Source organism: Epinephelus moara, chromosome 11 (assembly GCF_006386435.1).
Source record: "Epinephelus moara isolate mb chromosome 11, YSFRI_EMoa_1.0, whole genome shotgun sequence".
Classification (NCBI taxonomy): Eukaryota; Metazoa; Chordata; class Actinopteri; order Perciformes; family Serranidae; genus Epinephelus; species Epinephelus moara.
The window spans coordinates 17,230,601-17,243,026 of record NC_065516.1 but is presented as its reverse complement, the minus strand read 5'-3'; the positions used below and the strand labels follow the sequence as shown (position 1 = coordinate 17,243,026).

The window sequence follows — 12,426 nt, the reverse complement described above, 5'->3', positions numbered from 1 at the left end:
CCGTGTTTCCACTTTAGAGTTGTCTGCAAGGCTGTGTGTGTGAGGGAAAGTGTGTGTGTGTGTGTGTGCCTGCAAGCAGATCAGAGAGAGTACGAGGCCTTCCTACAGAGAAAGAAAATAGACAGACAGAATCAGGCAGGCAGACAGACAAATGGAGTAAGATAGAAAAGAAACCCAGTTATATATAGGCTAACGCGCTTGTGTTTCTAGAACAAAACAACAGACATAGTGTGGGCAGAGTGCACTTCACATCTGCCCACAAAGTATAATAGTCTCTCCTCTCGGCTTTAAGGCAAACTTCTCGTGAAGTGCGTTTCAATCCACTTATTTTATGCAAATTTTCAATTTGCGCAGAGAAAAGCCAGAGTGGATGACTGAAATTAATTGTTACAAAAATTTAACATTGCATATAAGTTTTTATGCTTGGCTGAGGAGGAAAAGTTGGTGTATCGCTAAAACCGAAATGTGACAAACTGCAACAGAAACAGACTTTGTGAATAAGTCGAGACCTACATGAAGCATGTGACTTAAAGGAACAGTTTGTAAGATTTAGGGGGATTTAGTGGCTCCTATTGGTAAGGACTGCAGATTGCAGCCAGTTGAAATTTCTCCTGGTTAGAATTCCTTCAGTGTTCATTAATAAAGGTTTTTTTTACCTGGAGCCAAACCAGTAAAAAACACTGAATAAAGGAGGTTCATGTTAAAAATCAGTGTTTCTCAAGCTTCGAATGTGTGCTCACCTTTATTCTTTAAGGCAATATGTGCTCACTTTATTGCTGATCAAAACGTTCAGGACGTTTTTACTGGGAGAGGATTTTCTGCAGATGTCTCCTCTTCTTGGAAACAAGTGCACCCGGTGATTTAAACCGGTAAAAACAATGAATAAAGCAGTTTCAAAATGTTTTTCCGTTGCTGTCCGGCGTGACAGAGATGGGTGCTAGCCGAGCACCTGCTAACGTGTGCTAATTTTTTTTCTCTGATAACTTAAGATCCAGACATTCAGGAGGTTTCTACTAGGAGACGAATTATCCGCAAGAGGTCTCTTCCTCTCCAAACCAAACAGACCTGGTGGTTTAAACCAGTAAAAACACTGAATAAAGCAGTTACATGTTAAAACAAATCTGCGTTTCTCTGACACTGCTTGTCATGGAGGGGCTGCTAACTACAGTAGCCAATGCATAAACGCTAATGACCCTATCTAGAACCAGTGTTTGGTTTGTTCATTCGGGCTACTGTAGAAACACGGTGGTGAACATGGTGATTTCTGTGGACAAGAACCTGCTTTCGATGTAGATATAAACAGCTCATTCTAAGTTGATTTTCAGGTAATTATACACTAAAGAAAACATATTCATTTTATTATATTCTATTTCTGCCAATATATTCTCCTAAATCCTACACATTGGACCTTTAATTTGCATTTTCTTTTGCCACATTTTCTGTAAATTTGTTAAAAATTCATCGAACATCAAGATGATCTGACTTCTGTCTTTTTCCCCAAAATACACAAAAATCTCCTCACAAACATTTTTGCTGTCACTTACGTGTGTGTGTGTGTGTGTGTGTGTGTGTGTGTGTGTGTGACAGACAGAGGCAGGAACACGGGGGCAGACATTGTCTACGTCCACGTCTCCCTGCGTCTCTCCCTCGGGTGACAGCCGTGTGTCAGGGTCTCTGCTCTCTGCTCCAGATGGCCCAGTCAGTTGCTCCCAAGGTCCCCAGGCTCCCAGCGCTCATTGACCAGGGCCGGGGTTCTCACGGCCTGGGGGCCCGTGGACTCATTGCTGTGGTCTGGCCTCTGGGGCCTTTGGGGCCTCAGAGGGGCTATGGGGTCGCCCAGCCGTGACAGCCAAGACAATAGGAGTGTCCTCACCCAGCTCCCACCCACCATCTACCAGCCTGTCTTAACACATACATATACACGCACTCATCATGGTGTTTGGCCTGGACGTTCTTGACCACAGTTGGTCGACAGCGGCCGAGTCACCAGACAATCTTCAAATCCATCACCTGCAGAATTGGCTCATCGATTGAATACAAGATTAATTATAAAAGTGGTGGAACAAAAACGTGTCTAGAAGATGATTGAGACATATCTATGTCATCAATTTAAAATAATGACAGGACTTAATTAAAGGAAAAATACCTTTCCTACACATGAATCCACCTCCTCACTGTGAAGTGCACAAACATATGGAAACAGGTTGTAGATCAAATCCATCACCAGCTACAAAATGTTGCTTTACAGTGAGCAAAAGCAACTCTGGCAGATCCAATTTCCCCCGACTGAAGGTGATTTACATGTTTAGAAATCACAATTTAGATTGAGAGGAAGCAAGAAGGCAAGAAAAAAAGTTGAGTTCTAAACAACACGTTTCAACATTGGTTTTAACAGCTTGGCTGCCACTTCATCAAATATTGAATAAATCATTTTCTTGGCACAGTATGAACACAGCTGCAAAAAAAAAATCCAAAAAAAAAAAATCACACACACAAACATGCACACATCCGCACACGCGCGCACAAACACGGACACACAGAATGCCTTGTAGTTTTGATAAAGCAGCAGCTTTCTCTTTTGTTTTGCAGCCGAGCAGGGATTAGGCAGTGCGGGTCTTTGTCCTGCGGTTTTCCAGTTGAGCAGAACACAAGAGCCTCTACCTCCACTAATACAGTCAGACCTCCCAGCAGGCCTTTCACCACACAGCCGCTAAGAACCTGCTGCCCAAAAGATGCTTTTCAATGAGTTATCAAATCTCCTCTATACTGTCCATGCCTTTCAACTGAGTCTCTTTGTCTATTCTTTTCAATGGAGCATTGAACACATCAAATAGATGGGCAGATAGATGGACAGCACAATGTAGCAGAGCCATATTAACCTCCTTCAGACGCTGCAGAGTACAGTCAAGGTAACACCAGTGAAGGTTAAATATATTGTTGCATCTGAATGTACATGGATGGACTGTATACACTAGTATATCATATAAAAAACAACCACAGCTATTTACAATGAATGTGTTTATTACAGGAAGCTTTAGGAAAATTACTCCACTATATGTTTTTAAAAGATTGATTAATCATGAGAAATTCAAATTCTAAACACTTGCTGCTTCAAGGTTAAATGTAAACCTTGAAGCTTGAAGCTTGAAGCTGTGTTTTATTCGATTTAAAAGTAAATATCGTTGGGTTTTGGGCTGTTTGTCAGATAAATAAAGCGCTTTTAAAATGTCACCTCAGGCTCTCAGAACTTTATTTTTTGATATGGTAGGACCCTGACACGCCAAGCCGATAGCTGGCTATCGGTGAGCATCTGTCGCCCTAGTTTTTGTGGTGTGTCCCGCACCGTCGGCACTAGTTGGCCCTTGCTTGTTTTCTTTTCAGGCCGATTCAGCATGTGGAATTGACATCAGCGATGGCGGAGCCCGTTGGTGAGTGAAATCACTCTGATTGGCAGTACAGCTCAGCACATGAGAAAAGAAACTGAATCAAGGAAAGTTAACAAACGACTAAAGTCAAAAGGCTGTGAGATCAAAACAAATGTGTGACGTTAGGTAAGATTATTTTTTTAGTCACTGAGCTCTTTAACAGAAACAGTTCTTCGTGGTTTGTGTTGTTGTTTGCCCACACATTCTCCCTCCGACCTCGTCACATATTGACATTTTGGTCATGGACTTTCCACCTCCACATACGACGTGCAAGCCTGGGTGTGTTGGTTATTGATGTTCTGGGACGCTGTGTCAAGTTCTCTTCATTCAAGATACTCTACCGTTTTCACAGGAAATTTAACATTAACATACAGTTTCTTTCACAATAAATGCACTACGTCAGTACAACACCCCGAATTGACATTTTTTTTCCTTCAACAACAAACACACATGGTTAGGTTTAGGAAAAAAGACCAGGGTTTGGCTTTAGGATCTTAAGGGACACGAACACCACTCTCTCAGATGAAAGTCGGTGTTTGTTGGACCCATCTACCGCCAACCTCCCGCCCGCCCCACTCGAACTTTGGCTGCCTTAACTTTCGTTCTTGTCTCAATGTGTTTCCCCCTGATGTGGCCAGGCACCGTTAAACTAAAACGGCAACTGGCCGCATATCATGCTGACGTTAAAGGACGCCATTTTTTGTTGGTTTCTGACGCCGCAAGTCACTGCCCAAGTACCACATTTCGACAACTTTGGAGTGAGACCAGGCTCTATTTGCAAGCACAAGATTAATATTATTTGTTCTTTCAACATCGGGTTCTGTTTTCTTTAAGTGTCCCTTTTTAAATGACAAAAACAGACTTCTATCACCTGCTGGTATGGACAGTTTAATCCTCTCATGCAAGCGCAGAACAAACATGCTAGTTGCCCTTGGCTGTACTCTTCGCGGCGTGTTTAAGTGCAACTTTTTGGCCTCTTTGTCGCCACTGGCCGTTTGCAGAGCTCGGGTAGACAACATTCTGAAGATACGCAATGCAGAAAATATTCAACTATACATCTCATTTATGTCTCAAAACTGTCTGTTCTACAAAACTGCCCCAGCTGGCATTGTCCCGCAGGTGATAGAAAGTCCTGGTTCTCTTCTCTCTCCTGTTGGATTTCCTCTCTGTAATTTAGGTGTGTCCATGGACCAGGCGCTGAGTCTTGACCAGCATGCAAATTGTTTGCTTCGCTTCTGTTTATACCAGCTGAGGAACATTGCTAAATCCAGGCCCATTGTGTCCCTAGCTCAGATGGAGATGGTTATTTATTTCATCCCGTCTTGACTATTGCAATCCCCAAATGATTGCATTGGATGATGGTTTTCATCTGCCTCAGCAAGACGTCCCTGGAACGCTTACAAGTGGTCCACAATGGTGCTGCCAGTCCTCCCAAAAAGGTCTCATGTAATTTTTGGATTTCTTTACACTGGCTTCCCATCAAATTCAGGATCCACTTCAACATTCTTGTGATGCTTGGTCACATTGAAGAGCTACTGCAGACACCTTTAAAAAGCCTTTTTTTAGTGATTTCTTTGTCTGCATTTCATGTTTATTATTTGTTTTTTTTAAAGTCTTTTATTGTGAAGCATGTCTGATTTTGAAAGGTGCTTATGAATAAACTTAGCCTCTACATACTTAATGGTTATTATTCAGATATAAAGAAGAATACGTTTGCTGAATTTTCTACAGCATTCCACACTTTTCTGGTTTTCTAGTTTCACGACTGCTATAAAGCATGCTGTGCAGGCTCTCAGCAGCAGGTTGAGCCCAGAATACAGCAGGGCTTTTGATGAGTTCATTAAGAGGCCACGTCATTTATGCACAGTCACACATAAGGCAATGGTCAGCCAGGATTACCCAGGTGGCCACTGCATGTGGGTGTCAGTTTGATTTTCAGATTCCACTTAAACCATGCTGTTGCTCCACAACCTGGTAACCACTGTGAAATCACAATGCCAATGCCATATTGTATTGAATTCAATGTCTCGCATGCATGTTTGGAGTTGGAGTAAAGCTGGAAAATGATTTGAAACACTAAAAGGAGAGCTTCTGCATTCACATTGTTTTTAATATTAGGAGGAGAGTGGGAAGTCCACTCCACTTCACACTGTGGTGGAAACAGAGGGGGGTACCAATGTAGGAGGGGGGCGCAGAAGATAAAGCTCTGGCAGGATTTGATCTAAGGTCAGTGGGGGCACACATGTAGTTCCAGAGACAGAAGATTTAACCACTCTGCTATCTCAAAGCGCCATTTTTACATTTTTAATACATTTCAGAGGTACAACCCACGGTCAAACGACATTGAACGATGACGACAATGCATCCAGAGTAGTTTGATAAGCTCCTTCTGTCGCCTTTTACAAATCACTATTCAGGTGGGCTGTATTCATAATTCATCACCATGGGTCAGGCTGATGATCATGTTGACTTAACATTTGGTCTGACATTTCAGCCCTGCTCATGCCTGTCATTAGCTCTCGCCACACGCCACCTCATCAAAGTCAGTCACACAAGAGAGGTGTTAAAAAAAGACACCTTTACACCTTGCATTAAAATGTGTCTCCTATCCAGATTGTACCTCGATATAATTAAACCTGACTACATATACACTTGGTATGAATATATGTCTCCAGTGTCCATATTGTGTTCCTACTGAAACCAAACGGTTGTAGCCGTTCTTCACAGAGCTTAGCTGTTGCTTTATAAATGGCTCGGTTGCGATATGAGTTGCCAAGTCTGCTTGTACACTTTCGTCTGACCAAATTCAGGGGCTCACCTGCTGGTAAAATAATTAAATTCATCCTAGCTATAAGCCGTGATAAACGAATAATCTAAACAATCACTACAGTTTCAAGATTAGCATCACCAAATTCGTTTCTGACCAAATGTCTCCCCTTCTGTTTCTGAGATATGACGTTGAATGATGTGAAGTGTTTTATGCAGAATATTATGATGTCACAGTGAAGTTGACTTTTGACCTTTTGGATATAGATGTCATCACTTCATCATTTTATTCTATTGGACATTTGTGTGAAGTTTTGTCATAATTAGCGTATGAATTCTTGATTTATGACCAAAAACATGTTTTGTGGGGTCACAGTGACCTTGACTTTTGACTACTAAAGTCTAATCAATAATACTCTTCAGTCCAAGTGGATGTTTGTGTCAAATCTTAAGAAATTTCATCAAGGTGTATGTGAGATATTGCGTTTACGAAAATGAGATGGATGCAAGGTTACAGTGACCTTGACCTTTGACCATCGAATTTGAAGAAAAAATGCCCCTACGTGTTCTTGAGATATCTTGTTCACAATAAAGAGACAGACTAGGTCACAGTAACCTAAATCTAATCAGTTCATCAATGATTCCAACTGGAAATTTGTGGCAAATTTGAAAAAAATCCCCTTTTTGAGATATAGCGTTCACAAAAATAGGATAGACGGAGTGACTGATGGACGGACAGGTGGACAACCCAAAAACATCATGCCTCTAATGGGCAGCTGGCCACATGACCTGAGGAGTTTACTTCTCAAACTAACTATTCGCTAATGTTGGAGTGAATTTCTTTGCTACACCAGGACCTGCACATGAAGTGGGACGCCAGAAAAGAAAGGGGAAGAAAAAGAGGGAGCTAGAAAGGGCTTTAAAGTCAAATAATAATGCAATAACCAACTTTTTTCAGTCAGAGACAAAAGCTGCTCCAAGCCAGGCTGGAGAGGCAAACAATAGCCAGGAGGCTAATGTTATGGCTAACATTACTCGCCAAGAGCTAGTGTCAGTGAAGGAGCCACTAGGCCCACCAGCACCTGTGAAAAAGATGATAGATGATAGTGCTGATATTGCCTATGTAGTGCCCGTCACTGAGAAAGTCTCCTTCAGTGTACATGTATGTAATATTGTTAAGACAAATCTGGGAAAGACCCATTTACTGGACCTTTTCGGGGGCCCAGCCATTTCTGTGGGCAGGTCTGAATCTGATTACCCAAAACGCATGAAGAAGTATAGAAAATGGATGGGAAAGAAAGTGAAAAAAGGCGGATGTTATGATACAGTATAATTATTACAGTACACCTCATGCAGGAGAGGTAAATCTGCAGCAGCTGTAATATTTGCTCATTTGATCACTTTGTTAAACAAACGTTGCAACAGTGGGATGACGGAGAGGGATAAATACAGATACACACTGTAATCCAACACACACACACACACACACACACACACAATAACTCACACTCAAAAACCACTGAACCAAAGATCAACCCCCCGCCCAACCTTTCTTGCGGTAAATCTGTGTCATCAGCCATCATCCAGCATGTCTCTGATAGGAAATGAGTTGGTGCCAAAAAATGTCGCTGTGTAGAAAAAACTGAAGCAGCAACACATTTCAGCCAATAACAACACCACCATGTTGATTCCAGTGGGGTGATATTGGATGATATTGACTGTTGGGAGTATTGCTGTGCTTCTCAAAGTCATTTCCGACCAAAGCAAGGACATTGACACACATCACACACACACGCATCAACAGCAACGCCGGGCAGATCGGAGTGCAGACAATGAACAGGGGAGTGGAGGCATACTGACAACCCTCCTTTCTGTGGGTGACAGCTCTCCATCAGTCTACATCAAACAAGTGCACGCATGCAGCCACACACACACACACACACACACACACACACACACACACACACACACAGAGGAGTATACACTCTAACTGATTGGCTGGAGCAAACGTGTTTCAACCTGTCAGCCTGTTGGACATAATAGAAGACCAAATAAACTGTCCTGTACACTGTATGTGTGTGTGTGTGTGTGTGTGTGTGTGTAGACAGGAGACGTGTACACTCTAGACTCATCATCCCAGTAATTGATGGTCATCTGTCATTGCACACTGTTGATAATCTTCTTTGGGACGGGGGTTTGTCTGAACAAGATGAACACCAGCCTATCTACTGTATCTGGAGAGACTAATCTGTGTTCTCATTTACTGAGGCACAGACGGTGACGGAGTGGACTGGCTAGTGAAAATGAGATGAATCGCAATGAATGTCGTCAACAGCAGTCATCGTGTGATAGGTGATATGAGAAGAAAAAATAAATCTTGACTGCTCTTACCTGCAACTTGAACCAGATCTGCAGTGGTCACGTTCTTGGGGTTGGGGCCAAGTCTGAAAGTCAAGGCTGGACCCAAGACGCTGCAGAAAAACAAGACAGACAGAGCAAAATGAGCAGTTGCATTTAAAGGAATAGTTTGACATTTTGGGAAATACACTTATTGGCTTTCTTGCTGAGAGTTAGATGAGAGGATCGATACCTCTCTCATGTCTGTCCATTAAAGGGGACCTATCATGCTCTTTTTTTTTTTTTTTGGTTCATGCTTGTATTTTGGGTTTTTATCAGAATGTGGTTACATGCTTTAAGGTTAAAAAAACACTTTGTTCTCATACTGTTTGTGCGGGAGCACCTGTATTCATTCTCTGTCTGAGATGCTACATTTTAGTGCCTTTCTTTTTAAGCCCCCCTCCCAAAAAAAACCCAGCCTGCTCTGATTGGTCAGCGTTTTCAGGTGTTCCATATTACAGCGTCTATGCACCGTCATTGCAACCAGGGGAACAACTGTGAGAACAGCTGCACTTTCTGTCCTGAAAAATCATCAATAAAAGCTTATAAACACAACCTAATGTTCTGATTCTGGAAACCAAGGCAAAATTAACAATATCGGCAACCAAGATTTGTGTTTCATTAGCATGTAGCTACAAGTAGCAGTAGAGGCTGCATAGTGTAAACGCAGTATCGTGCCTAAAATAGATGACCATATAAAGAAATCCATCACAGGCTGCTTGTTGCTTAAGTAAAGAAAATGTTGGAAACAAAGTATTCAGAACGGTCTGAAGCCTGAAGTTTTTGCTTGGAGGGATTACTTTTACATACGTTTACCTCATTATTTGAAACTTTGGTCATGTTCAATATGAATATCCAACATTGTATCATTATGATTATGACAGAAAATACGGAAAAGCATTATACAACCCCTTAAATCAATCCAGCTGTCTAATGGCTCACACTATTTACTATTTATCTATTAAATAAGAGTAAATAAAACCAATATGTTATTTTCTTTAGTTTTACATGGGTAACTACAGTTATTGTGTGTTGGGCTCTAAGCGCTGCCAAAACATGGGTGACCTACACGCAATACTGTGCCTGAACACATCTTGAGTAGACATAGATGGAGGTCTGAAGTTGCTGCTCTTCTAGCCCGCTGTGGGCTGTAAGGATATTAAGGACTTTGAGTGGTGATGTCAGAGGGGACGGCTACTGTTTCCGTGAAACGTTCCAACGGGTAGCCATCGTTGTGGAAACTGAATATCAGAAAGGTTGTAACTCTTACAACAGCTACTTCATGGAGAAACTGATGCTGCTCTGAACATTATCTAGGACACAATATGTTTCTGAAAATGTTAAAATCACTTGACATGCTTTAGAGGTCAATTTTGTATCAGATGAGAGGTTTGCATTACTGTAAAACATAAACAGAAACAAATCTAGATGACATGTCTATGAACAAACAGTAAAATTGGTCATATTAGTCAGTATCCTTGACAAATAAACTCATATCCATAAAAATACATATGGTAGAATCTATAGCCCCTTAACCACTGCATGAAATACCCACTAACATCCGCTAATATCTGGCTTTTGTACGCAATGAGAAAAGTTACAATCGGTATTCACACCCGGATCAAATGACTCTGTAGTAGCAGTAGTAGGCTTCGGCTCTGATTGGCATTGGTGGAAACACAACACCCAGGTGAATGCCCTCATTATTGGCCTGTCCGTGACGTCAAATGTGGCCCACCAGTAAAAAAAAAACAAAAAAACGCAAATACATAGGGAGGCATACTCGTCGGTAGCCAGCCAGGAAGTGTTGAGATAGAATCACCCATGGACAGAGAGCAACTTTTTTTTGTTTTCCAAATGCCATAGTCATCCATTCATCTGTCACTGCTTAAAGTCCCTATTGTCTGAGGTTGCAAGGCAATAAGAAGAGAAGCTTCTGCTCTCAGCCAAAACATTGTCTCATGCATACCCCCCCAAAAAACATGAATGTGTCTATTTTGTATTTTTTTGTGAAGAGTAAACGTGTTAAATAGTGACCTTTAGAGGTGGTGCTAGGTGGATTCTGTCAGTTTGGGCAGAGCCAGGCTCGTTGTTTCCACCTGATTTCAGTCCTTAATCTGAGTGAGGCTTACTGACTGCTGCTGGTAGCTTCACATTCCCTTGACAGACTTGTTTTAACTCAACACATTCAATTCAGAAATTGGCAGAATGCACAAACAAAAGGTGTGAATGATGAAAAGAGAAGCTGAAAAGTACCAGACACTGTATTTCTGAACAAGATGTGAATCATCATGAATTCTCTTTTCCTTTTCAGTTTAAATTTGGCTGGAGACCTCTGTACAGTCACCTGCTGATCAGCACCTTGTTTTCTTTTCACCTACAGTAACCTGCCTGTACTCCCTGTGCCTATATTCTCCTCTGTCTGGTCAGGAGTCAGCTACAGACGTCTCTCCCTGGGGCAGAATAAATGTTTGAGGTCCCTGAGGTTGGCCATGAAATAAAATCTAACAACCCCACCAGACTCTGTAAGAACTCCCTGCAGTGGTCAGGGAAAGCTGCGTACTCTGAAGCAATGTGTGCAGATAAAATCATACCCAGGTCTACTGTAACCTCCTAAAATCCCAAATGATTGCACTGGATGATACATTTTTAACGGCTAAAAGAACAAACAGTGACTTCACAGACCTGGGGAGGGTTGTCTTTCAGTACAGGTTTCAGCAACAAACATGTCAACCCTCACAAATGATGAAGACCCTGTCTGAGCCGATCAGTAACAAATACAGCACCTTGTTTTGAGTGGTTATTGTAGTTCCCAAATGAGCCAATCAGGGTAATTCTGAATGTTATGAGTACAACAGTGAGATAATTTTCCTCAAGTTTTGTCTAAATCAAAACTAAATCAGTGATGTCTAGGACGCTGATGATGAACACATGGCATGAGTGAGCAAAATGATCAACGCAGGAGTCAGATGCATCACTCTCCCACGTTCTAGGAAAATCCTAACAGGCCATTTAGTGAGAATTTTAAAATGCCAGAACTGAGCAATGAGATTCACGCTGTGAAAATCTGCATCTTATCATTTAGTCTTTTACTCTGTCGCAAATGTCTTTCTTTTTTTTCTCGAACAAGTGAAAAATCTTCCAGTAAGTTGAGTAAATTTAAACCTGGCACCAATACAAATCAACCTGTTTCAACAATTTTGTGTCAAATTTATATTTCTTTACCCAAGTGTAGGCTTAACCTGACTTTTCTCAAAATACTGACACTTCTGGGGAAAATTATTCAACAGACTGCATTCAAAGCAGGTTGACATAATCTCAATGGCAGATTTTGTTACTTGTTTAAAGAAAGCAAGAATTTTGGCCTCAATAAAAAGACAATCTTTGCTTCATAAAATGGCATCCCTTGCTGTGCATCTTTTCTTTAGAGACCCATACAAATGCTTTTGCATGTTTTGGCCAATTTACTGTCAACGAAATATACCACATCACAGCTAACCTGCTAAGTTTGTCAGAGCTTGACAAGCCTTGACCATTAAGGTTTGTCTGAGACAAGTGGATGTTTTTGTAGTGCAGGGGGAAGAGAAATGTACGTGCCCCACTAGACAAGAGAAACAAGTCTAACAAGTAAACAGCTAGCTAGCATTAGCAGCTGTGTTACTCACACTGTTGCCAACTCCTCAGTAAGAAAAGTAGCTATTGGCTGTCCTAAAAGTCGCTAGAAGTTGCTAAATGACGTCATCGCCTAATTTGCATAATTGTCCATATGCATGTAATTGTAATGGCTGCTGTAGGAGAGAGGAATAACATCGTGGGAGAGACAAAAACTGAGTAAAAA

At 41.6% G+C, this 12,426-nt stretch overlaps 1 protein-coding gene across 1 annotated transcript in view; it reads right to left on the bottom strand.

Moving 5' to 3' along the window:
* The window catches only part of ptprn2 (protein tyrosine phosphatase receptor type N2), a 179,129-nt gene that overhangs the window by 103,694 nt on the left and 63,009 nt on the right, over window positions 1-12,426 (bottom strand). The window contains exon 10 of the mRNA XM_050056635.1: window positions 8,583-8,662. Within this exon, the coding sequence (XP_049912592.1) occupies window positions 8,583-8,662 (80 nt within the window). The remainder of the gene's footprint in view (window positions 1-8,582; window positions 8,663-12,426) is intronic.